At 39.7% G+C, this 25,422-nt stretch overlaps 1 protein-coding gene across 2 annotated transcripts in view; it reads right to left on the bottom strand.

Annotated features, from left to right (window-relative positions):
• Positions 1-25,422, bottom strand: part of hhat (hedgehog acyltransferase) — a 193,883-nt gene that overhangs the window by 155,931 nt on the left and 12,530 nt on the right. For both annotated transcript variants that reach the window (XR_009815778.2, XM_061965759.2), the window contains exons 6-10: positions 24,713-24,925; positions 24,308-24,485; positions 22,181-22,331; positions 18,787-18,822; positions 6,301-6,502 (exon numbers count right to left, since the gene is read on the bottom strand). Coding sequence is in view for 1 of the 2 variants with exons in the window: in XM_061965759.2 (XP_061821743.2) it covers positions 6,301-6,502; positions 18,787-18,822; positions 22,181-22,331; positions 24,308-24,485; positions 24,713-24,925 (780 nt within the window). In the remaining variant the exon portion in view is untranslated. The remainder of the gene's footprint in view (positions 1-6,300; positions 6,503-18,786; positions 18,823-22,180; positions 22,332-24,307; positions 24,486-24,712; positions 24,926-25,422) is intronic.

Below are 25,422 nucleotides of genomic sequence, written 5' to 3'. Positions count from 1 at the left end.
TTATCAGTACTATAAGTAATTAATGAAAAAAAAGATGTGAAAAAATGCATTTTAATTAGCATTTATATTAGCACAAATTCAACCATAGCACCTCCAACATGATGGACTGTAACATCTCAGAGCAGTGTAGTCTTTAATCAACACCTGTTTTTTATTAAGCCTTAAACAAGTCAACTATGTGTGCAGTGCAAGGTGAAATGCAATTATGTCATCATCTTCTAAACACCACACAGATCCAACACTGTATTTCTATTCTTTACAATTACACTCAGCTGGAAATAATATTTATGTATGGCATGCATGTGCAGAACATAGACTTTTTACATGATAAATAATATTAAATATATCATATAAATCAATACAATCAATTAGCATGTTATGTGGGTGTGTATTTTGTAACAATAGGAATTGTTATTTGTGTTTATGTTGCACACAGACGCATTTGAGTGACAGCCATATTGAGTGTTGCGCTGCCGATGCGTGTGTGTGTGTGTATTATATAAATAAAAAGACCCAGTGAGCAAGTGTAATGCTTGATCGTACAGTTTGTAGTTAAGAGACAAAACTAACTGAAACACATTTATGCAAGATGTGCTTTAATGACACGTAAACGAGGTGCAATTGAGTGACGACAGACAGGCCTGTCAGTCACAGTGGATGCTATATCGCTTTATGGATTATTATATTGCCTCAATTTTTACCCATTTTTTTGAGTGTATCAATATTGGCCCGTGGATTAATGGACTGCTTGGAGGACGGTTGATAAAACGTGGTCGTGACTCGTGAGTAAAGAGCGTTCACTTCAAACTGACACAGCGTGCGTGACTTTGAGGGACTTTTAAGGATATTGTTACAAATGTGTGTGTGGTGTTGTTCCTTATTTGGCATTATTCATAGCTGATTTTAATGTGTAGCAGTGGCAGCTGAACTGAATGTGGCAGCATTGTCATAATTACGTCCACTGAAACAAAAAAATACCGTTAGTCCTATTGGACCGACCGGTACCAAAACATACCGGTACTACATATAAATCCCTAGTAGGGATGTACCTATAAATGGTATTAATGATAAAGGCTGCAAAACTTCTGACGGTTAATATCACCGTTTTAAATTAAAATTATCGAAAAATCGTGATTGATAGCCGCAGTTTTAATTCACGCTAGCTCGTTAGCTAACATGAATACAAGACACATTTACCTATTAAGATACAACATAGCCCAATCTAAACGTATATAAAAACATTGCTGTATAAAACAGAAAGTGAATTTGTGTAAACCGGACGTGAAGCAAAGTCAACACTCAACTCGGCATTATCAATAAAAAACATTTAAAAACTTTTACAAATTAAAATGGGGGAAAAAAACATTTAAACACTCAAATAAAAATATGGCTCTTAAGAATCCACAACAATATTGAATGTGTCTTCTGCCAAGAAAGTATATTGTGTGTCAATTTATTACAAACCCCGTTTCCATATGAGTTGGGAAATTGTGTTAGATGTAAATATAAACGGAATACAATGATTTGCAAATCCTTTTCAACCCATATTCAATTGAATGCACTACAAAGACAAGATATTTGATGTTCAAACTCATAAACTTTATTTTTTTTTGCAAATAATAATTAACTTAGAATTTCATGGCTGCAACACGTGCCAAAGTAGTTGGGAAAGGGCATGTTCACCACTGTGTTACATGGCCTTTCCTTTTAACAACACTCAGTAAACGTTTGGGAACTGAGGAGACACATTTTTGAAGCTTCTCAGGTGGAATTCTTTCCCATTCTTGCTTGATGTACAAGTTAAGTTGTTCAACAGTCCGGGGGTCTCCGTTGTGGTATTTTAGGCTTCATAATGCGCCACACATTTTCAATGGGAGACAGGTCTGGACTACAGGCAGGCCAGTCTAGTACCCGCACTCTTTTACTATGAAGCCACGTTGATGTAACACGTGGCTTGGCATTGTCTTGCTGAAATAAGCAGGGGCGTCCATGGTAACGTTGCTTGGATGGCAACATATATTGCTCCAAAACCTGTATGTACCTTTCAGCATTAATGGCGCCTTCACAGATGTGTAAGTTACCCATGTCTTGGGCACTAATACACCCCCATACCATCAGAGATGCTGGCTTTTCAACTTTGCGCCTATAACAATCCAGATGGTTCTTTTCCTCTTTGGTCCGGAGGACACGACGTCCACAGTTTCCAAAAACAATTTGAAATGTGGACTCGTCAGACCACAGAACACTTTTCCACTTTGTATCAGTCCATCTTAGATGAGCTCAGGCCCAGCGAAGCCGACTGCGTTTCTGGGTGTTGTTGATAAACGGTTTTCGCCTTGCATAGGAGAGTTTTAACTTGCACTTACAGATGTAGCGACAAACTATAGTTACTGACAGTGGGTTTCTGAAGTGTTCCTGAGCCCATGTGGTGATATCCTTTACACACTGATGTCGCTTGTTGATGCAGTACAGCCTGAGGGATCGAAGGTCACGGGCTTAGCTGCTTACGTGCAGTGATTTCTCCAGATTCTCTGAACCCTTTGATGATATTACGGACCGTAGATGGTGAAATCCCAAAATTCCTTGCAATAGCTGGTTGAGAAAGGTTTTTCTTAAACTGTTCAACAATTTGCTCACGCATTTGTTGACAAAGTGGTGACCCTCGCCCCATCCTTGTTTGTGAATGACTGAGCATTTCATGAAATCTACTTTTATACCCAATCATGGCACCCACATGTTCCCAATTTGCCTGTTCACCTGTGGGATGTTCCAAATAAGTGTTTGATGAGCATTCCTCAACTTTATCAGTATTTATTGCCACCTTTCCCAACTTCTTTGTCACGTGTTGCTGGCATCAAATTCTAAAGTTAATGATTATTTGCAAACAAAAAAAATGTTTATCAGTTTGAACATCAAATATTCAACTGAATATGGGTTGAAAATTATTTGAAAATCATTGTATTCCGTTTATATTTACATCTAACACAATTTCCCAACTCATATGGAAACAGGGTTTGTATACAGTATATATACCTGTATATTAGATAAAACTTGGTTAAAATATTTTTAAAATACTTTATTTTTAAATAGTTTATTATGGGCACGTTCAACAATATCGTAATATCCCCACTCTACTGTAATAGATATAAGATAGTACAGTAATAGAGATTCACACACACAGTTCTTAAACAAAACCACTATCATGCAAACATACTGCAACTTGTTTAATGATGATCTGATGTGCAATACAGTATAGTACCTTAGATGTGTTCACTTAAGTTCATTTAGCCATTTTATACTACAAAATGCTTAATATCTAAAAATGTAAAATGTATTTATATGTGCATATTTTTACTAACAATAGGCTGTAGTCAAACAGCAAATAATCAGGATTTTTCTAATAAATATATTTTGAAAAACTGCGATAGAGTGAAGCCGTAAAATTCTAGGTCCGAAATGAGGAGGGACAACTGTATAAAAGTTTGTGGTGATTTGTCTGAAAACCCAAAAATTACAGCAGGTGTTTTTGTACAACGCATTGAATTTTCAAGTCAACCTGACTACATAAGGGTCAAATTTAAACTTGACAAACACAACCGTCGTGTGGTGTATTTGCCAGGAAAATAATAGCGTAGGACAGGGGTTCTTAACCTTTTAGACCTCAGGGCCCTGGGGCACACTCAAATATTTACACTGAATTAGTAATCTTGCTCTTCATTTTAGTCACATTCAATAATTATATCCAACCTACTTACAGTCCACAACCTTGTCAAATTATATGAAACCATGTGTTAATCACGAAGATCATTATTTATTTAACATATAATTCTTAAGCTTAGGTCAGGCTGATTAGAAAAATAAGTACTAATCAAACATGCTGGATAAGAAGGGACCCATAAATACCCGCATTAAAAATACATTTACATACAATTATGTAGAGCTAAAATATATAAATTAAGTTAACAATGAAAATGTTTCTTAACTAAACTATCAAGTGCAAATGAAAATACAGCTTCACCCATTTAGTCATAAGTTTTGCGCTTAAGAAACTTCTCTATGACTTTAGCGCCAGACTTCTTGTTTCATTACTGCGAAAAGTGGTGAAAAAGTGTATTATTACAAAGTACCACTGCGGCCCATACGGACCACAGCTAAAAAAGCAGATATTTTTTGGCAGGCCTTTAGGGAGCATTTGTGGCCCCCGATCTATGGTTAAGAAACACTGGCGTAGGAAACAGTAGTGTAAATGGCTGTAACATTTATTTTTTTAAATTCCTTCTTCTGGAAATAATTAGAGATGTCCGATAATGGCTTTTTTGCGGGGGGGTGTATATTGTAGCGTCCCGGACGAGTTAGTGCTGCAAGGGGTTCTGGGTATTTGTTCTGTTGTGTTTATGTTGTGTTACGGTGCGGATGTCCTCCTGAAATGTGTTTGTCATTCTTGTTTGGTGTGGGTTCACAGTGTGGCGCATATTTGTAACAGTGTTAAAGTTGTTTATACGGCCACAGTAGTGTAAATAGCTGTAACATTTCTTTTTTTAAATTCCTTCTTTTGGAAATAATTGGAGATGTCCGATAATGGCTTTTTTGCGGGAGGGTGTATATTGTAGCATCCCGGAAGAGTTACTCCTGCAAGGGGTTCTGGGTATTTGTTCTGTTGTGTTTATGTTGTGTTACGGTGCGGATGTTCTCCTGAAATGTGTTTGTCATTCTTGTTTGGTGTGGGTTCACAGTGTGGCGCATATTTGTAACAGTGTTAAAGTTGTTTATACGGTCACAGTAGTGTAAATGGCTGTAACATTTCTTTTTTTTAATTCCTTCTTTTGGAAATAATTAGAGATGTCCGATAATGGCTTTTTTGCGGGGGGTGTATATTGTAGCGTCCCGTAAGAGTTAGTCCTGCAAGGGGTTCTGGGTATTTGTGCTGTTGTGTTTATGTTGTGTTACGGTGCGGATGTTCTCCTGAAATGTGTTTGTCATTCTTGTTTGGTGTGGGTTCACAGTGTGGCGCATATTTGTAACAGTGTTAAAGTTGTTTATACGGCCACAGTAGTGTAAATGGCTGTAACATTTCTTTTTTTAAATTCCTTCTTTTGGAAATAATTGGAGATGTCCGATAATGGCTTTTTTGCGGGGGGGTGTATATTGTAGCATCCCGGAAGAGTTAGTCCTGCAAGGGGTTCTGGGTATTTGTTCTGTTGTGTTTATGTTGTGTTACGGTGCGGATGTTCTCCTGAAATGTGTTTGTCATTCTTGTTTGGTGTGGGTTCACAGTGTGGCGCATATTTGTAACAGTGTTAAAGTTGTTTATACGGCCACAGTAGTGTAAATGGCTGTAACATTTCTTTTTTTAAATTCCTTCTTTTGGAAATAATTAGAGATGTCCGATAATGGCTTTTTTGCGGGGGGTGTATATTGTAGCGTCCCGGACGAGTTAGTACTGCAAGGGGTTCTGGGTATTTGTTCTGTTGTGTTGATGTTGTGTTACGGTGCGGATGTTCTCCTGAAATGTGTTTGTCATTCTTGTTTGGTGTGGGTTCACAGTGTGGCGCATATTTGTAACAGTGTTAAAGTTGTTTATACGGCCACAGTAGTGTAAATGGCTGTAACATTTCTTTTTTTAAATTCCTTCTTTTGGAAATAATTAGAGATGTCCGATAATGGCTTTTTTGCGGGGGGTGTATATTGTAGCGTCCCGGACGAGTTAGTGCTGCAAGGGGTTCTGGGTATTTGTTCTGTTGTGTTTATGTTGTGTTACGGTGCGGATGTTCTCCCAAAATGTGTTTGTCATTCTTGTTTGGTGTGGGTTCACAGTGTGTCGCATATTTGTAACAGTGTTAAAGTTGTTTATACGGCCACCCTCAGTGTGACCTGTATGGCTATTGACCAAGTATGTATTGCATTGTGTGAAAAGCCGTAGATATTATGTGACTGGGCCGGCACACAAAGGCAGTGCCTTTAAGGTTTATTGGCGCTCTGTACTTCTCCCTGTGTCCGTGTACACAGCGGCGTTTTAAAAAGTCATCAATTTTACTTTTTGAAACCGATACCGATAATTTCCAATATTACATTTTAAAGCATTTATCGGCCGATAATATCGGCAGTCCGATATTATCGGACATCTCTAGAAATAATGTTGCAAAAAAAGCACCACCACCCCCCACCCCAAATAAAATGACATGTGGTGTACATATATTGTTCAAATTTGAAAGTTTTGTACGACTTCGGAAGTGTATTTTTCCTAACTCAATGGTTATTGTCATATATTGTACTGTGTGTGTGTGTTTGTGTGGAACTTACAAAAAAGGAGTAGACAAGCGCTGAGCCAAAAAGAGCCTTCAGGCCTGTTTCTATCAGAACCCCCAGCCAATTCATCAGGGCCCAGTACTGTAGGTAGTCATGGCCGCCATGCCAAAGGCAGACAAAGCCAAACGCCAGCGCTGTGGACAACATCTTGTAGTGAACTCCGTGATGCGAACCTCCCAGAGGCACGTAGATGTATCTGCAACACGAGTGGGAGGGACGGGAAAGGAATTATTAGTATTATCATCATGAAAACCACAAGCTATATTATTATCATTTGTGAGGATGCAGTAAATGATGAGTGCGGATGCAAGAGGGGAAAAAAGTGGGGTTAGAAATGTCCGCCCCCACAATCCATCATGTCAAGTTCATAGATTTTTAAATCCGATGAAGGGAGCTCTAGCGCCTGGAGCAAAAATAGACACTCCGCGGGAATAACAATCCTGCCCTGTTATTGATGATGTCACTGAATGAAATAAAGTGATGCACGCAAACATATCTTTCATCACTACATGCTGATGTAATGGAAAAAACAAACAAAAAAAAGACATAAGCAGAAGCAGAACATTGATAGCGCAGGTCTCAGGTAGGCTGGTTTTGTGTGCCGCTGGGCTGCAAACTCATTATCTCAGCTACCCTGTGGCTCATCAAAAGTTCCTGAAAGATGAGCCAGAATTTTGGGAGGCTTTGAATAGCGCTGCCAGCTCGCCAATATTGGAGGATGAGAGCGACCGTGCGCCGGCAGATTGGAGAGCAGCATATTAAAATGCATGCGTTGGTACCTTCGTTTCGTAACATTTGACCACCCCAAGCAGATGGTGCAAGAAACACGCATGCTGAATTTATATGTAGACGGACAGAAGTAAAAAGTAAGAATTTGCACTTACACCTTATAGATAGATAGATAGTACTTTGATTCCTTCAGGAGAGTTCCCTCAGGAAAATTAAAATTCCAGCAGCGGTGTACAGAATTGAGATAGAATTTAAAAAGTAAATAATGGAGGTGTAAATGGAAATACAATTGAAAATATAACAATAACAATAAAAAATAAAAAGTAACATTAAGAATAAAAATATAACAGTAAAAATAAGAATATAACAAGAGAAACTAGGCAGTAGTGACCCTGTTATGAAAAAAAAAGAAGAAAAAAAAACAGTAATACTGAAAAATGTGATGTGTACTGTATATTGCACCTTTAAAATGTATTGCACTAATACTGCTGTTTATTGCACTGTTAATTGCACTGTTTTTTGTTGCAGTTTATTTCAGTATTGTTATTGCTCTGTGTCCTGTGGAGAATGCATATATGTTTAAGAGTTCTTTCTTTATTCATAGTCATGTTTAAATCAGCTAGTGTTTTTCCATTTGTACTTTTTCTATTTTTTCATTTTATGTCCGCAAGTAAACTGTGTGTGTTACCATGAAGGCTTGGAATGTAGGAGTTGGAGTACTCCCCTATATCTTATCTGTATTAGAACAATGAGGCTGTATTCCTTTCTGGACAGGTGGGGGCTGTTTTCGTATTCAAGAAGTTGTCTGTTCCTGTTTGAATGTTAGACCATCCCATGATGACGGTATGACTGTATTGATGTGGGCTGGTCTCCTAAAGCTTTAGTAAAACTTGATAATATTCCTATTCTGTCTTGATGGTCCTTCTTACTCTGCATATATTTCATCTGAAAGAATTTGGGATTGACCAGTGACTTTAATTCCCTGGGAGGAAAGGCTGGTCAGACGCAACAATTTGGGGGCTTCGTCCGAGATGACACACTGAGGATTGAACATCTCTTGCACTCTTCTGGACAGACTCACTTGGCCAAAACATAAATCAAGGTAAGCAGAGCCTTTTTGTAAAAATCTGCATTAGGAGTCTGTCCTGAAGTCTGTAAGTCAAACACTGTTTTGGACCACATGGACAGAGTTGTAATATTGTAGTGATGAGTGCATTTTTTGTAATATTATAGGAGTGTTGAGTGCATTTTTACCTTACCCGCCTCTACATAATAGTTGTAAATAGGGGTCAACAGACGCAACAGTCCCCTATCATTCCCCGCCCCCCCAGTATCCAGGAACAAACGCATTCAGTTTAATGAATTATTGTGGCCACCACGTGTTGCTGAAAAACAATTACCACTCCACTTCAACCTAAAGACAGCATAAGTCCATTCCAGAAGGTTAATAATAAATAGTTTAGTGTTTTTCATACCTATCATTGTTTCACTTGATCAAGCCTTGTCTAATAATAGCTACTGTATGTGCTGATATCATATGGGACCAACACCGGTATTTTTTGCTGCAATTACCATAAGGAACTTTCATTTACTAAACATAAAAAAAATTCATTCCCACGATTCAAAATAGTTACTGTGCTTCTGCCGCAGTCGCAATCCTTTTAAAACCCTTTGGTGTGCAATTCTCCGCCAAAACACACCGCCTGTGTTTTGCGGAGCGTCAACTCCTCAGCAATCATAACCCCCATTGGCCTATTAGCTTGTTGGCTTCCTTTGTCAAGAGCAACATGGCAACTAATGAGGGACAGGGAGTGTTGATGCACAATGTGATTTATTAAAAAAAACGTAGCTCCGAAATCGGAGGTGCAGGTTTTGGTAAAGGTGGACTGTAGGAACTTAGTTGTATACACACACAAGAACAATTGTCTATATACATGACCATTCATCCAAGTCATTGTATTCTCAGTAGGGATGTGGATAAATGCGTTAAAAGGTAATATCGGAAATTATCGGTATCGTTTTTTTTTATTATCGGTATCGGTTTTTTGTTTTTTGTTTCTTTAATCAAATCAACATAAAAAACACAAGATACACTTACAATTAGTGCACCAACCCAAGAAACCTGCCTCCCCCATTTACACTCATTCACACTCATTCACACAAAAGGGTTGTTTCTTTCTGTTATTAATATTCTGGTTCCTACATTATATATCAATATATATCAATACAGTCTGCAAGGGATACAGTCCGTAAGCACACATGATTGTGCGTGCTGCTGGTCCACTAATAGTACTAACCTTTAACAGTTAATTTTACTCATTTTCATTAATTACCAGTTTCTATGTAACTATTTTTATATTGTTTTACTTTCTTTTTTATTCAAGAAAATGTTTTTAATTTATTTATCTTATTTTATTAATTTTTTTTAAAAGTACCTTATCTTCACCATACCTGGTTGTCTAAATTAGGCATAATAATGTGTTAATTCCACGACTGCATATATCTGTTGATATCGGTATCGGTAATTAAAGAGTTGGGCAATATCGGAATATCGGATATTGGCAAAAAGCCATTATCGGACATCTCTAATTCTCAGGGCATTGAATCGATCACAACTTAGAAGACGCTTTCCCCTTTAAGACAACCTGAACAAGCCATCAATCAATCATCAAAGTTTAGTCGTATTGCCCTTGATCACAAGTGCCTCAAAGGGACTCACAAACCACAACAACATCCTCTGATCAGAACCCAATTCTGGACAAGGAAAACCTCCAAATGCCCAAATGGGGAAAGGAAGAAACTTTGGGATGGGGCCCACCTGGGTGACCAGCTGCAATGGATGCCAAGTGGGTACAGTTACTGAATTATTACATTCATGATAACGTAAGAAACTAGTCCAGTCCAGTCTAACTCAGTCCATGCAATCCACTTGCGATGGATTGCATGTCAAGCTAAGCAAGCGGGTCTTGTTGCGTCCGACCAGTCTTCCTCTCAGGGAATAGAACACACTGCCACAACATAACAATAACCACAACACCGGGGGGAGCTCCACTAACCAAGTTAAAGGGGAACATTAACACAATTTCAGAATGGTTAAAACCATTAAAAATCAGTTCCCAGTGGCTTATTTTATTTTTCGAAGTTTTTTTCAAAATTTTACCCATCACGCAATATCCCTAAAAAAAGCTTCAAAGTGCCTGATTTTAACCATCGTTATAAACACCCGTCCATTTTCCTGTGACGTCACATAGTGAAGCCAACACAAACAAACATGGCGGAAAGAACAGCAAGCTATAGCGACATTAGCTCGGATTCAGACTCGGATTTCAGCGGCTTAAGCGATTCAACAGATTAGGAATGTATTGAAACGGATGGTTGTAGTGTGAAGGCAGGTAGCGAAAACGAAATTGAAGAAGAAACTGAAGCTATTGAGCCATATCGGTTTGAACCGTATGCAAGCGAAACCGACGAAAACGACACGACAGCCAGCGACACGGGAGAAAGCGAGGACGAATTTGGCGATCGCCTTCTAACCAACGATTGGTATGTGTTTGTTTGGCATTAAAGGAAACTAACAACTATGAACTAGGTTTACAGCATATGTAATGCATTTAGCAACAACATGCACTTTGAGAGTGCAGACAGCCCAATTTTCATCAATTAATATATTCTGTAGACATACCCTCATCCGCGCTCTTTTCCTGAAAGCTGATCTGTCCAGTTTTGGAGTTGATGTCAGCAGGCCAGGGAAGCTAGGGTCGATAGGGGGTTTAGCTCGCTCGTCTGCGGGAACAAACTGCCGCCATTGCTTGCCGTGCTACAGAGGACCTTTGTCCCTGAATTGCTCACACACTCCGGCAGATTCAATGGGGGTCTGGCGGCAGATTTCTTTGACTTTATCGTTGGAAATGCATCTGCTTTGAGTGTCGCAGTATATCCACACATTCTTGCCATCTCTGTCGTAGCATAGCTTTCGTCGGTAAAGTGTGCGGAACAAACGTCCAATTTCTTGCCACTTTTGCATCTTTGGGCCACTGGTGCAACTTGAATCTGTCCCTGTTCGTGTTGTTACACCCTCCGACAACACACCGACGAGGCATGATGTCTCCAAGGTACGGAAAACAGTCGAAAAAACGGAAAATAACAGAGCTGATTTGACTCGGTGTTTGAGAAAATGGCGGATTGCTTCCCGATGTGACGCCACGTTGTGACGTCATCGCTCCGAGAGCGAATAATAGAAAGGCGTTTAATTCGCCAAAATTCACCCATTTAGAGTTCGGAAATCGGTTAAAAAAATATATGGTCTTTTTTCTGCAACATCAAGGTATATATTGACGCTTACATAGGTCTGGTGATAATGTTCCCCTTTAAACCCAAATTCCGATCTAACAAAGGTCTTAACTCATTCTCCTTCTATGCCACATCAATGTGGAATGCACTCCCAACAGGTGTAAAAGAAAGTGCATCTCTATCCTCCTTCAAAACCGCACTAAAAGAACACCTCCAGGCAACTTCAACCCGAGACTAACACCCTCCCCCCACCACATCCCACCTCCCCGGATTGTAAATAATCAAATGTAAATAATCAAATGTGTATAGTTTTTCTTATGCTTTCTGAACTCACTATGTTCACTGCTCGCTGTACATATCCTACCAAGTCAGACCTACACTGTTTCAATGTCCATTTCTCAGATGATGCAATTGTTGATGACTGATATCAAGCAAACCTAACCCCCCAACACCCCCACCCCTCCCTCCACATCCCACCCCCCGCATTGTAAATAATGTAAATAATTCAATGTATATACTCTGATGATTAACTTGTGTGATGACTGTATTATGCTGATAGTATATATTTGTACCATGAATTGATTTACGTGGACCCCGACTTAAACAAGTTGAAAAACTCATTCGGGTGTTACCATTTAGTGGTCAATTGTACGGAATATGTACTGTACTGTACAATCTACTAATAAAAGTTTCAATCAATCAATCAAAAAACTGCTCAATCCAAAGTTCTTTCAGATGACATACAGTATATGTTGAGTAAGAAGGACCATCAAGACAGAATAGCAACACTATCAAGGTTTGCTAAAGCTTTATGAGACCAGCCCTTACAATGCGATAATAGCAGTAGCAAGAAGCGGTCTAAAAATCAAACGGAAAGAGTCAGTTTATTTAGTACGAAAACAGCCCCTCCCGCCCAGAAAGAAATACAGCTTTTAGAACACTTAAAAATATATGCATTCTCCACTGTCTGGAGGGGTAGGAGCTAGTCAGCATAGTGTATACATAAAAAATCATCATTAAAGCAGTTTACAAAAATGCTTAACAGTTTTATGTTTTGCATGTTGTCCTCCTACTGTACTTGTGTACTGTGACCTTAAAACCAAACTCGTCGTCGAAACATACCGACGAATACTGTCGAATTTCGCTGCTTCCTCGAAAAAAGCTACCAGTAGCGTAAAACAGTGATTAAAACGAACATGTAAGCTATACCATCGTTTGCGTCAATGTGAACTTCTACACGCTGTATTTGTCTATACCAGGGGTCGGCAACCTTTACCACTCAAAGAGCTATTTTGACCCGTTTCACAAAATAAAGAAAACCATGGGAGCCACAAAACTCTTTTGAAATTTAAAATTAAATAACACTGCAAAGTTTTTTTTTGCTTTGTGCTATGTATAAACCAGGGTTCTCAGACACGCGGCCCACACTTTAATATGACAATTTAATGTTAGTGTGGCCCGCAAGTTTTATATAAATGCCGCTTGACAGCATCACACTTGCCAACCCTCCCAATTTTTCCGGGGGACTCACGAATTTCAGAGCAACTATTCTCTCGAATGTCTGCTGAATTTCACCCAAACAATAATAAGGGCGTGCTATGATGGCACTGCCTTTAACGCCCTCTACAACCTGTACAAACAGCTTGCCAGCCCAATCACATGTTGTATGCGGCTTCTGCAGACACACATAAGTGACTGCAAGGCATACTTGTTCCACAGCCATACAGGTCACACTGAGGGTGGCCGTATAAACAACTTTAACACTCTTACTAATATGCGCCACACTGTGAACCCACACCAAACAAGAATGACAAACACATTTCAGGAGAACATCCGCACCGTAACACAACATAAACTCAACAGAACAAATACCCAGAATCCCATGAATCCCTAACTCTTCCGGGCTACATTATACCCCCCCCCCCCCTCCCTGTGCGTCGGTTGAGGTGGGCGGGGTTGGGGGGGCGGGGTTTGGTGGTAGCGGGGTTGTATAATGTAGCCCGGAAGAGTTAGGGATGCATGGGATTCTGGGTATTTGTTCTGTTGTGTTTATGTTGTGTTACAGTGCAGGTGTTCTCCCAAAATGTGTTTGTCATTCTTCTTTGGTGTGGGTTCACAGTGTTGCGCATATTTGTAACAGTGTTAAAGTTGTTTATATCACAACCCTCAGTGTAACCTGTATGGCTGTTGACCAAGTATGCTTGGCAGTCACTTACGTGTGTAAGCAGAGGTCGCATACTACATGTGACCGGGCCAGCACGCAGATAGCATGGTGTAAAAGCGGACGCGACGACATGTTGTAGAGGACGTTAAAGGCAGTGCCATCACGGCACGCCCTCGATATTGTTGTCCGGGTGAAAATCGGAGAATGTTTGCCCCGGGAGATTTCCGGGAGAGGCACTGGAAACCTCCCGGGGGGGTCGGCAAGTATGCAGCTGAGCCGCATCAGAGTGATCAAAGAGCCGCGGGTTGCCGACCCCTGGTCTATACGCTGTCTGTTAATATAAATGGTAAATGGGTTATACTTGTATAGCGCTTTTCTACATTCAAGGTACTCAAAGCACTTTGACACTATTTCCACATTCACCCATTCACACACACATTCACACACTGATGGCGGGAGCTGCCATGCAAGGCCCTAACCACGACCCATCAGGAGCAGGATTGAAGTGTCTTGCTCAAGGACACAACGGACGTGACGAGGTTGGTAGTAGGTTGCTGGCACGGCCACTCTCCCAACCGCGTCACACCGTCCCCATATACAATGTGAACTTTGTCACGCTGTAATTGTCTACATGTTTGCTGGTGAGAAGATACAATAAAAGAAACATAATTAAAAATCACCACTTATTTGTACATAAGGCATACGATGCAGCTGATTTAGATGGGATGTTCGAGGCAAATATTTGAAAAATATTTGCGTTTGTGCGTATGCTCAGTAGCGTTGGGTAGCCGATATCAACAGAACACCGGTACACCCCTGCTTTGAGTAAATGAGAACTAAATGGACAACTTATCCACTAAGGAGCAAATTTGCAAGGATTCGGGATCAAACGTTCCTTTTCATATGCACTTTAGCACCAAAATTTCAATCCAACGACCGTCAAGGGCCCTCCAGCTGGCCTGCTAACTACCTGCATCAGGTAATGGAATGGCAAAGAATGAGCCACTTAGCTGCCCATGGATACGGGTGTCAGCTGAGTCATCGCTTCACACCTACGCCGAGATCCTCGGACAAATTTCAACATAATCTCACGACTGCATTAAAGCCTGTTTAAAAGCACGAACGCGCCTCGTATTATTGTGTGCCGGCTATTGTCTTGCATCCGCGGCGGGATAATTGCAAGTGATGCCATTAAGCGGAGGGGGTGGGTGGAAAGGTAAGGGGAGGACAATTTCCAACGGACTCAGGCTGAAATGGAAACTTTCATTTGCAATTTAAATCCTAATGAATTGGAACCACTTGAACAGTCCGAGGCGGCAGACTTATCACTTACGTGGGAAGAAAAGAAAAGATCTGCGAGGTTTTGTGTCAGAGTACCTTTGTTTGATGTCTGATCAAACTTTTTTCATTAAGGAGTACAGACTCAAAAATATAAAGATGCCGACGAGAATCAATCCAACGTGAAGATACAGTATGTTGAGAAATTACAGATGAAATTTAATAAAGTGTATATATATATATATATATATATATATATATATATACATATATATATATATACATATATATATATATATATATATATATATATATATATATATATATATATATATATATATATATATATATACATATATACACATATACATGTATATACATATATATATACACACATATACATGTATGTGTATATATATATATATATATATATATATATATATATATATATATATATATATATATACACTGTATATATAAACCTTCCGTAGTTCACGCCCATAATCTCTGGGGTAACCTGAAGGGGGGGGACACCGTGCCAATATGAGAATAAATAAATAAATATTATATTTTCTATATTTTCCACCTCCCTAAAAAAACGATACTTCACTAACCAAACTGTGTGTGTGTTGTATACGCTACAGTAAACGGTCATGTTGTCACAATGTCATGAATATCAAAACAAAACACGCCCAATTAATTTGCACAGAATAGTCGTGTCGCGTAAAAAAACAAAAAAGTGACAAAGGAACATTTTCACGGAACATCGCAGCGTGTTTTCAGACAAGCGTGCAATGGCGGCGCTGCCTTGACGGAGCAACCTGCATCCGCCAAGCGCATCACCAACTCCCGACAGGCCACGGTGTGCATCATTAAGGAGGCAGACAAACTAATAATAAAAAGGCGCCCCAGTCGGCGGCGTAAGCCTGGCAAACGGCGGCTGCTGCTGCTGCCCCTGTTCCATATGCACATACTAAACAAGGAGGCATTTCTCCAGGGTTCAGCGGGCGTGAACACAACAAACACGCGTACTATTATTCGCCAACAACACGCAAGCTCATAATCATGAGAAAGCCCACATGCAAATGCAGCGTCCTCGTCTATTTATGATGAAGCCTGCACGCTGGCAGCTGCAGAATGGCACCCTTGCCTATTTTTTTCTTTAGTAACAGTACAGCATTGGTTGGATGAGTTCAATTATGATGGTGAGTCCCGACTAGTGTGCCGTGGTACATTTATGTGCCGCGAGAGATCACCAGGTGTGCTGCGGGAAATTATCCAATGATAATGTATCTTTGTTCATCTATCTGTGCCAGTGAGGTATAGTAAAAGAAGAATATTTAGGACACTGCAGTAAACTATGTTACTTTTATTGGCCACCCGCCACAAATAGATTTGTTCAGCCTTGCTCATTAACACATTATTATGGGACTGTTTGTAAATGTACTCTATACAGGTGCAACGATTCATTGACATGAAAATATGTCATTTGTCGACAATAGTCGTGATGTCATTACTCAAGTTTTCCTGGAGGGACGCGGCTCAGCACCGACACTTGCAACATCATGGGTGAAAACGTGTCAAGCAGAGGTATCCAAACTGTGCGGACCGCCAGCCTCTTCAATTTGGCCCGCAAGACGTCATGAGTTCAACAAAGCATCGAACCGCATAGCGCTTTCAGATTCATCCTAAGCACAAGGCAAATCCTGAATGCTAAATATTTGCTGCCTTCTTGTGGACAATAAGAGTAATTTAGATCAATGACCCTTGGAAGAGTATTTAGTTATATGACACAATCCAAACAACCTTCCCTAGTCATGGTGCAAAAAAAAAAAAAACCCTGCATATAACGCAAAGGTCAACACACCTGTCACACATAACACAACCTGCTCACTGAACGTCCAAAACGTCCAAACACCATAAACAAATTATAAATTACACCCATTTAAATCCATTAGTGCATGATGGGAAAAATGTAATATACTCTCTCCACACTTATCCATGTTTGGTGCAGTTTAGCTGCTTGTTATTTCTAATTGATTACAAAACAAGGTAGGAGTCATACTTTCACATAACCTTAATATCCTATTATGTTAATTGTATATCCATAATATTAATTATATATCCATCATATTAATGTGATATGTGCACACACCACACATACACACGCACACACACATAGTTACTTTACATGCAGTCGGCTTTCGGCCCCCGGCCAAATATTTTTAGCCCACTGCGGCCCCCAAGTCAAGATGTTTGGACACCCCTGATGTAAAGCGTGTGAACAATAGAGCTGGACAATATGGCAAAAAAAATTATCACGATTAATGTTTTCATATCATTTGATCTCAATTAATAACACAATTTTTTTTTTTTTAATCAAGTCGGATTGTCCTGTGCAGGATTATGCAGATTGCCGTTGCAATCCTACTCTTTATTACTGCAGTATCTTGTAACAGACATTTCCGCCATGTTTGATCGAGGTATATGCTAACAGCTGACAATTGTCATATCTACGATTGTGTTTACTAGAAGTGCAAAGGTACAGGTAACCCACGCTATAGTCCGTATCTCGGTTTTAAGGCCACAGTTTTGGTTCTTTTTCAGTACATTTTGGGGGGTAAACTTTTTTTTTCCAACTTATTTTCCTCTCAAAGTTCTTTTGTTATTTTGCTTGTCATCACAAACTTCATTCTGTCAGTGGTGTACTGAATACTATAAGACTTTTTTCTAAATTCACATTTACTTAACAACACTTTTAAATGGTAAATTATTATTTGTATTCTTCAATTACTTGTATACATTAGTTAATAGTTATTTTTAGGGATCGCAATGTCCCTTTGGGACAGAGGACCCCATTGTATTTTGTGCGTTTTATTCTTCATTATTATACCACCGCCTCTTTGAGCTGTAATTTGACCCCCTTAACAAGCTTCAAAACTCACCATATTTGACACACACATCAGGACTAGCAAAAATTGCCATCTAATAAAAACCCAAACCCCAAAACTCAAAATTGCGCTCTAGCGCCCCCTAGGAAAAAACACAGACAAAACTGCTTGTAACTTCCGGTAATAATGTTGTAGAGACATGAAACAAAAAAACTCTATGTAGGTCTGACTTAGACCTAGATTTCATACATTGACATCCTTCAGCAAAAATCAACAGGAAGTTTGCAATTCCCCCTTCAAAACAAAAGTTTTGTAAAAACCGGACACCTTTTTTCAAACATTATCTCCTCTGAGCGCGTTTGTCGTTTCGGCTTCAAACTAGCACAGGAGAGAGATTGAACCCTTCTGATTAAAAGTTGACCAAAGAGTTTTAATTACTGCTCCGGTTTGGATTTTATGTGCCGTCAAAGTCGGTCCCGTCCATCGCTGCTTGCAGCTTTAATTATTTTTGTAACTGCTCAATGAGCAGCATAGTTACAGTATGAATAAATATTTATGAATGAATTAGTCATCTTTGTTGTTAGTAAGCACATGCCTAAAAATAACTGAATTCAAAAGGTAATGACTAAATTACAGCCACTGAATATGTGTATGCTTTATAATCCGATTAGTCGACAAATCGTTAAGATAGTCCATGAGTAGTCGACTATAAAAATAGTCGTTAGTTGCAGCCTTGGGTAGCTTGTCGTTTCAACTCTGCACAGTAGATGGCATTGTAACTCTGCTTTTCTTAACACTGCTCATACAGTATTGCCAATTTAGCGACGTTGTCACAATATTTAGCGAGCATTCAGACTCCTACAGATTGCTGTGCAAACCCCCCCCCCCCCCCCCCATCTTAAAGCACTCGAAGGCATCTTGGCCATGCTTGTGACATGAAAAATAAACACAAAAACTAAAAAGTTTGTATGTGTTTCAAAAAACATGTATTTTGCTTTTTCGTGTTTTTGCCGTAAAAATGACATATACGCGCCACGGGCACTTGTGCAGTGCCCCATCGCCATAAATAGCGAGCGGTCCCGTGGGAAACACTGTAATGTGTTCACATTGTCAGGAAGGGCCTCTTACCTGAGGAGCCATCGATACAGACCCTTGTCAAAATGCCTAGAAGAGAGGAGAGACAGAGAGAAAAAGGAACGTAATTAAACTCCCACATTTCCATGACAATATGCTGAGCGAGAGACACCTCTCATTTACTAAATAAACGCAGGCCGGTTGTGAAGTGTACTGAGGGGCGCATGTGTTTGTGTGTCAGCAGCTCTCCTGTCTCTCGCTCTCTCTTGTCATTAAGAAGATTAGAAGAAGCATGTCTTCCAGAGACGTCTCGGGCCGAGGCCTATAAAAACCCCGGCTTTTTTTTGTCCGACAGCTTTATGCATTCCATCAATGTTGTCGACGTGGGCCAGCTCAGCACACGCGTAAGATTGGCGTACGTCAGCCGTCAGCACTATTGTAGAGGGCCACTTGTCATTGGGGAGATGCAGCTTTCCTTCTCAGCGTTATGTGCAGCAGTTATTAAAGACATAGTTTGATTTTGCATATTATCCGTTGCATTGCTTCTTCTATTTGCAATGCAGAGGTGTGATGTAAATCCTACTGGATGAAGGCAATGGGAATATTCCAGAATATCAGATCTGGAGAAGAATTTCACCCTTTTATAGTCTCTCATCCTGAGTGAGACCTTTTATTTCCTTCTGCAATGGCGCCCCCTTTAGTGGAAACACAGCATAGACCTAGGGTTTGGCAACCTTAGGCAACAAGAGAGCCATTTTCCCCCAAAAGCGTATTAACTTTCAAAGGTTTGAATCTCTTTTTAATTTAACAGGCAAATAAATCGGTCCGTGTAATAAACTATTTCACTACAACAGTGGTTCTCAATTATTTTCTGTCACACCCTCCCGAAGGAACATCATTTTTTTCACAACCCCTCTGAAGTTAATGTTTATTTGTTTTATCTCTATGTGTCAAGATAGTTATTTACTAGCACTAAATATGCAATCACACCATTACCTCTCACACCCCACTATTTAAAAAAGCATTGCATTAAGCAGACTGTTTGGAACTTGCTCACACTCGCTCATTTTTTCGAGGGAACAAAATGTTTTCACACCCCTCTGAAGTGAATGTTTATTTATTTATCTATCTATATGTGTCAAGATCAGGGTTGTACGGTACACCAGTACCAATTAATTAAAACAGGTACTATACTGCGTTTGAAAAATACCGGTACTTTTTTCCATGCGCCTGACGGCACACCGAGGCGGGTGTCGCAATTCAACAGTGCTTGCAAGCAGAAACAGAATAAAGACAAAAGAGGGACAATAGGCATATTTTGCTTTTAAAACTAATAAAGGTGGAGCTTTAAATACTGAAGCGTCACTTTGCAAACGGCGCTTTAAAACATAGCTAGCTAGAAGCAGCTAACCTCCGTCCACACAGTGTTTTACCTACTTCTAAATCACTAATCCTCGCCTCCATGATTGCGACAAATAAACTACATTTCTAACATGTATCATCCCTGAAGGACAACAGATAGCTAAACATGCTTCACTACACACCGTGGGAGGATACAATAACTAGCTGCTAACAGCAAGCTCACGCTCCTGAATGTCAACAAATGGGTGGATCTACACAAATATTGATTTTAACGATACCAAGTGCAAGAGCCATATCTAGTCGATATCACAATGATTACATCAATATTTTTTATCATTACAAACTCTTTTGTCTCTTTCTATGGTTTATAATCTCAGGAAATTATGACCCTGCAACTTAATGTAAAGTATCCACACAACAGAAGAATAAGTGATTATTACATTTTAACATGTTAAAACAAGTAGATTAATAATTAATCCATCCATTTCCTACTGCTTACCTCACATATTTTTGAAAAAATACAATGGGAAATGACAATATGTAACTGCATACGTCAGCATCCAAATTAGGAGCCATTGTATCCTGTTTGTTTACTTACTACTAAAAGAGATGCATGTTATTTTTTTTATTTTTTTTCATTTTATTTTTATTGACATCCAGCATCAGACATTCCTATCCATTGCATCATATTCACATAAATCATATATCTATTGTCAGCCCTAAATGTCAAAATATTTTTGTTTATATCACATCCATACCACCCATCCCCCCCCAAAAAAAGAAAGAAACAACAAAAAAAAACAAAGTAATATCTACAAATACATCGATTAAATAAACAGAAAAAAAAAGGAAATAATGATACATTAATAATAATAATAATCAGAAATAAAATATAAACAGATACACACACATATATATATATATATATATATATATATATATATATATATATATATATATATATATATATATATATATATATATATATATATATATATATATATATATACATACACATACAGGGAGTACCGTATTTTTCGGAGTATAAGCCGCACCGGAGTATAAGTCGCACCTGCCGAAAATGCATAATAAAGAAGGAAAAAAACATATATAAGTTGCACTGGAGCCCGGCCAAATTATGAAAAAAATTGCGATTTATAGTCCGAAAAATACGGTAATCCCTTTTTTTTTTTTTTTTTTTGAAGTACAATCACTAATTCCAAAAATTAAAGTCAGGTTTATGGGGCGTGACGTAGTTGAGATGCATGTTATTTAATGCCAAAATTGTTATTTGATTGCAATAAGAAACATTTGTTTAATATATCATAACAGTGTATTGAAACAAAGGCACCAATTAATTTTTTTTGTGGTCCCCTTTATTTTGAAAAGTATCGTAATACATTTTGGTACCTATATCCAAATGATATACGCTAAGATATACGCTATTGCTTCTTACGCTCGCCACACTACTTAAGAAGCCCTGCACTACACACCCACAGGCTCTCCCTCTCTTTTCTTTGCTTTTCTCGCACTCATCCAATAACCACTCAGGACTCAACCTGCACACATTCAAGGCCTTACAGTTACAGAAATTAAAAAGGCGCTGCAGTGTTAAACAAATCTCCATATCAAGGAACGCATAAGGAGCCGCGCGTTGTCGACCCCTCGTATAGACGCTTCATTCGCTCGCAAGGCTCATAAATGTTGCTCGTAAATATCCACTCTCTGTACAGCACTGCGTGTTCAATAGGCATTATTGGCGCTATGGTTAGAGTGCTTTGCTCTGCTACATTAACCCTTTGACCCTTAACCACTTGTTTTACTCGCAAAGATACTGCAAATGTTAAGAAGGGAATGTCATGTGGAGTCAGAAGTGACACAGACGTGTAGGTGACCTGTCCTTCTGATTGTCGGTAATGGCAGAAGATGAGGCAATTGAGCACGTGGGCAGCACTGTCGCAGGTCTGATTGCCAACACACTTTAAAAGCACTTGACATTAAATGCACTCATTTTTTTTCTCCAAAAGTGCAGCAGGTGCGTTTGCTTTCGCTAGCCGTTGCTTAGGAATGCGGCGGGCTTACTCACCGCCACATGCCGGTGAAGCTGTACATGATGCTGACGCAGCGAGGCAGGTTCGGCGGAACCAGCTGATCCAGGGTGGCCAACATAGACGGGAGGCCGAACAAAACCAAATACTTGACGAAGAAGAACTGCACCAAGGCCAGCGCCAGACCACCTGGCACAGAGACAGGAGGGGGTTTGTACAGTCGTTCTCAATGAGAACATAATTAAGACCATAACATGTGAAGTATTTGAATCCATTCCATTCCATTGCAGTGACAAAAAACATGCTTTAAAGCAGTGGTGTAAAACTGAAGGCCACGTAATGGAAAATCCTAGGATTTGGGGGCCATTTGAGGAATTATAAATTTTAGAGATGTCCGATAATGGCTTTTTTGCCGATATCTGATATTCCGATACTGTCCAACTCTTAATTACCGATTCCGATATCAACCGATACCGATATATACAGTCGTGGAATTAACACATTATTATGCCTAATTTTGTTGTGATGCCCCGCTGTATACATTAAACAATGTAACAAGGTTTTCCAAAATAAATCAACTCAAGTTATGGATAAAAATGCCAACATGGCACAGCCATATTTATTATTGAAGTCCCAAAGTGCATTATTTTTTTTAACATGCCTCAAAACAGCAGCTTGGAATTTGGGACATACATGAGGAGGTTGAGGTGGGCGGGGTTGGGGAGGGGGGGCGGGGTTGAGGTTGGGGGGGGGGTGTATATTGTAGCGTCCCGGAAGAGTTAGTGCTGCAAGGGGTTCTGGGTATTTGTTCTGTTGTGTTTATGTTGTGTTACGGTGCGGATGTTCTCCCGAAATGTGTTTGTCATTCTTGTTTGGTGTGGGTTCACAGTGTGGTGCATATTTGCAAGTTGTTTATACGGCCACCCTCAGTGTGACCTGTATGGCTGTTGACCAAGTATACGTTGCACTCACTTGTGTGTGTCAAAAGCCGTAGATATTATGTGATTGGGCCGGCACGCAAAGGCAGTGCCTTTAAGGTTTATTGGCGCTCTGTACTTCTCCCTACGTCCGTGTACCACTCCGTACAGCGGCGTTTTAAAAAGTCATGAATTTTACTTTTTGAAACCGATACCGATAATTTCCGATATTACATATTAAAGCATTTATATCGGACTGCCGATATTATCGGACATCTCTAATAATTTTTTACGCAAACTAAAACCAACCCATAATATATGATAAGAAGTTGTGTCAGCTTTGTGTTATGAGTGACAAAACATATTACTCGTAGTAGGGATCGACTGATTATCGACGCCAATATTTGGCATTTTGGCGTATATCAGTATCAAGTCAATTTTTTTTTTTTTTTTTAACAACCACAACATAACTTCATCAGCAGATACAATATACACATATGATACTAGTATTTAGTTATGAAATAAAATAATTAGCGAAGTACATAGTAATAACTACTGCTCAAGCACCAGCCCAGAAACGTTCCCCTTTTTGAAAAAAGAGTATTTCAGACTAAAAATTACTCTCATTGTCAATACCTCTCCCCAAATATGCTTTCATATCTGACAGGGCATTTATTTGAGTTCTTGTGAGAATTCTTCTCTGGTGCTCTCAGCTGCTAATTAATGATATTGACTTGTGGCATTTGCGTTTATTGTGACCTTTCTCAGCCACCGTAGGTATCCGCCATTTTTGTGTTAATGATGTTACAGACTGGCAAAACAGACTTAACGTTTAACATTCTTATTTTTAAAAGTATAAAACTTGCCGTTCTTAAAATTCAATGTTTTCCTTTCTCTAGTATCAATAAAAGTGATCAATTCTCTTTTAAAACGATCTTGGATCAATACCTTTCTTCCGGAAGGCAAACTTGTCGAGCATTAATCTGCATACTTGACATTTAGGAATATAGATCAATAAATCGTTACACCCCTAATAATCGTATCAGTATCAGCCCTAAAATAATACACATTGGTTGATCTCTAATTAGTAGTGTTATTAGAATAGAATAGAATATATCTTTAATGTCATTGTACAACGAAATTGTAAGCAAATCTAATAGTTATAATATTAGTATTTGCAATCAAATGTTTTCTCCTTTGTGGAATAGTATTTTTAGAATGTGCCATGGACCAATAAAACTAACTTACCCAAGGCCCAAGGGGGAAGAATCTCCAGGAAGGTCTCATTGGACTGGATGGAGTGCATGTACATGACATGGATCATGTATTCTGCAATGCACCACCATATCAGGATGCGTCCTGACCTGAGTAACAAGTAGCGGAAGCCTAATTTGAGCCTGTCACTCTCCTCTGCAGGCCTCTGCATCTGTGAATAATAGTAGTAGTATTTAACAGTATAAAACAGGCCTGATTCCAAGTAACAAAAGCATAATTAGCGAGACATTAAAAGGTCCATGCAGCATTAACAGCCTCCCACTGTTATATTCAAATGATGACCTCACATTACCTGCTCTGAAAAGCAGCAATTAGCGTCAATCTCCCGCAGGCGAGAGTGAAACACTTTCCCTCTGTGCCTCGGCTGGCCTCGCTCACCTGCTCCACGTAGTCCTTGTACGTCACGATGGGGCCGTTGTAGAAGAACGGATGGTAGAAGGCGTACGAAAACAACCAGCAGAGCTGCAGGGCGCCGTCGCGGCCCGAGGGGCGGCAGCAGTGCTCCAGGCTGAAGCTGATGAGGCGAAGGCTTCCCACGGCAACGCTGAAGAGTAGCAGGTAGTACTCCTCCTCGCTGTCGTACCAGCCTCTCTGTGCAATTAAGACAGGAATTGTGTTGATTCTCCACAGAAAAAATATCATTATTATATTATATTCTAACTTGGATTGTTTCCCTGGCTTCGAGACTCTCCCGAAGGACAGTGCGGCGAAGACACAACAAACTCCCTTCTTGTCTATCATGAACACACACCTGTTGTTGTTGACTTAGGACTGACTATCGGCTCCACAACATCAAGGCCGCGGAACAGAGACACACTGCAGGCTTACACACACACATGCATCCACAAAAAATATACGCCACACACACATACCCCACCCCCAATCCAACGCCCTTGACGCAAATCCCATAGGGGTGATGGATGGATGGGCAGCGCCTGAGAGCTGCAGCCTGCCACCATGGCCCCCCACTCCCTCCCCTCTGTTGCTAGATATCTCGAGATGTACGTTGTAATATGTATATGTGCTTTTATGGAGGGTTTTTTTCCCCACTCCAGACTGGGCCGCCTTAGGAGCCCAGCCTAGATTGT

The sequence above is a fragment of the Nerophis lumbriciformis genome, linkage group LG02 (assembly GCF_033978685.3).
Source record: "Nerophis lumbriciformis linkage group LG02, RoL_Nlum_v2.1, whole genome shotgun sequence".
Taxonomy (NCBI): domain Eukaryota; kingdom Metazoa; phylum Chordata; class Actinopteri; order Syngnathiformes; family Syngnathidae; genus Nerophis; species Nerophis lumbriciformis.
Note: the sequence above shows the minus strand (reverse complement) of the source record. Positions and strands in the feature narration are given on the sequence as shown.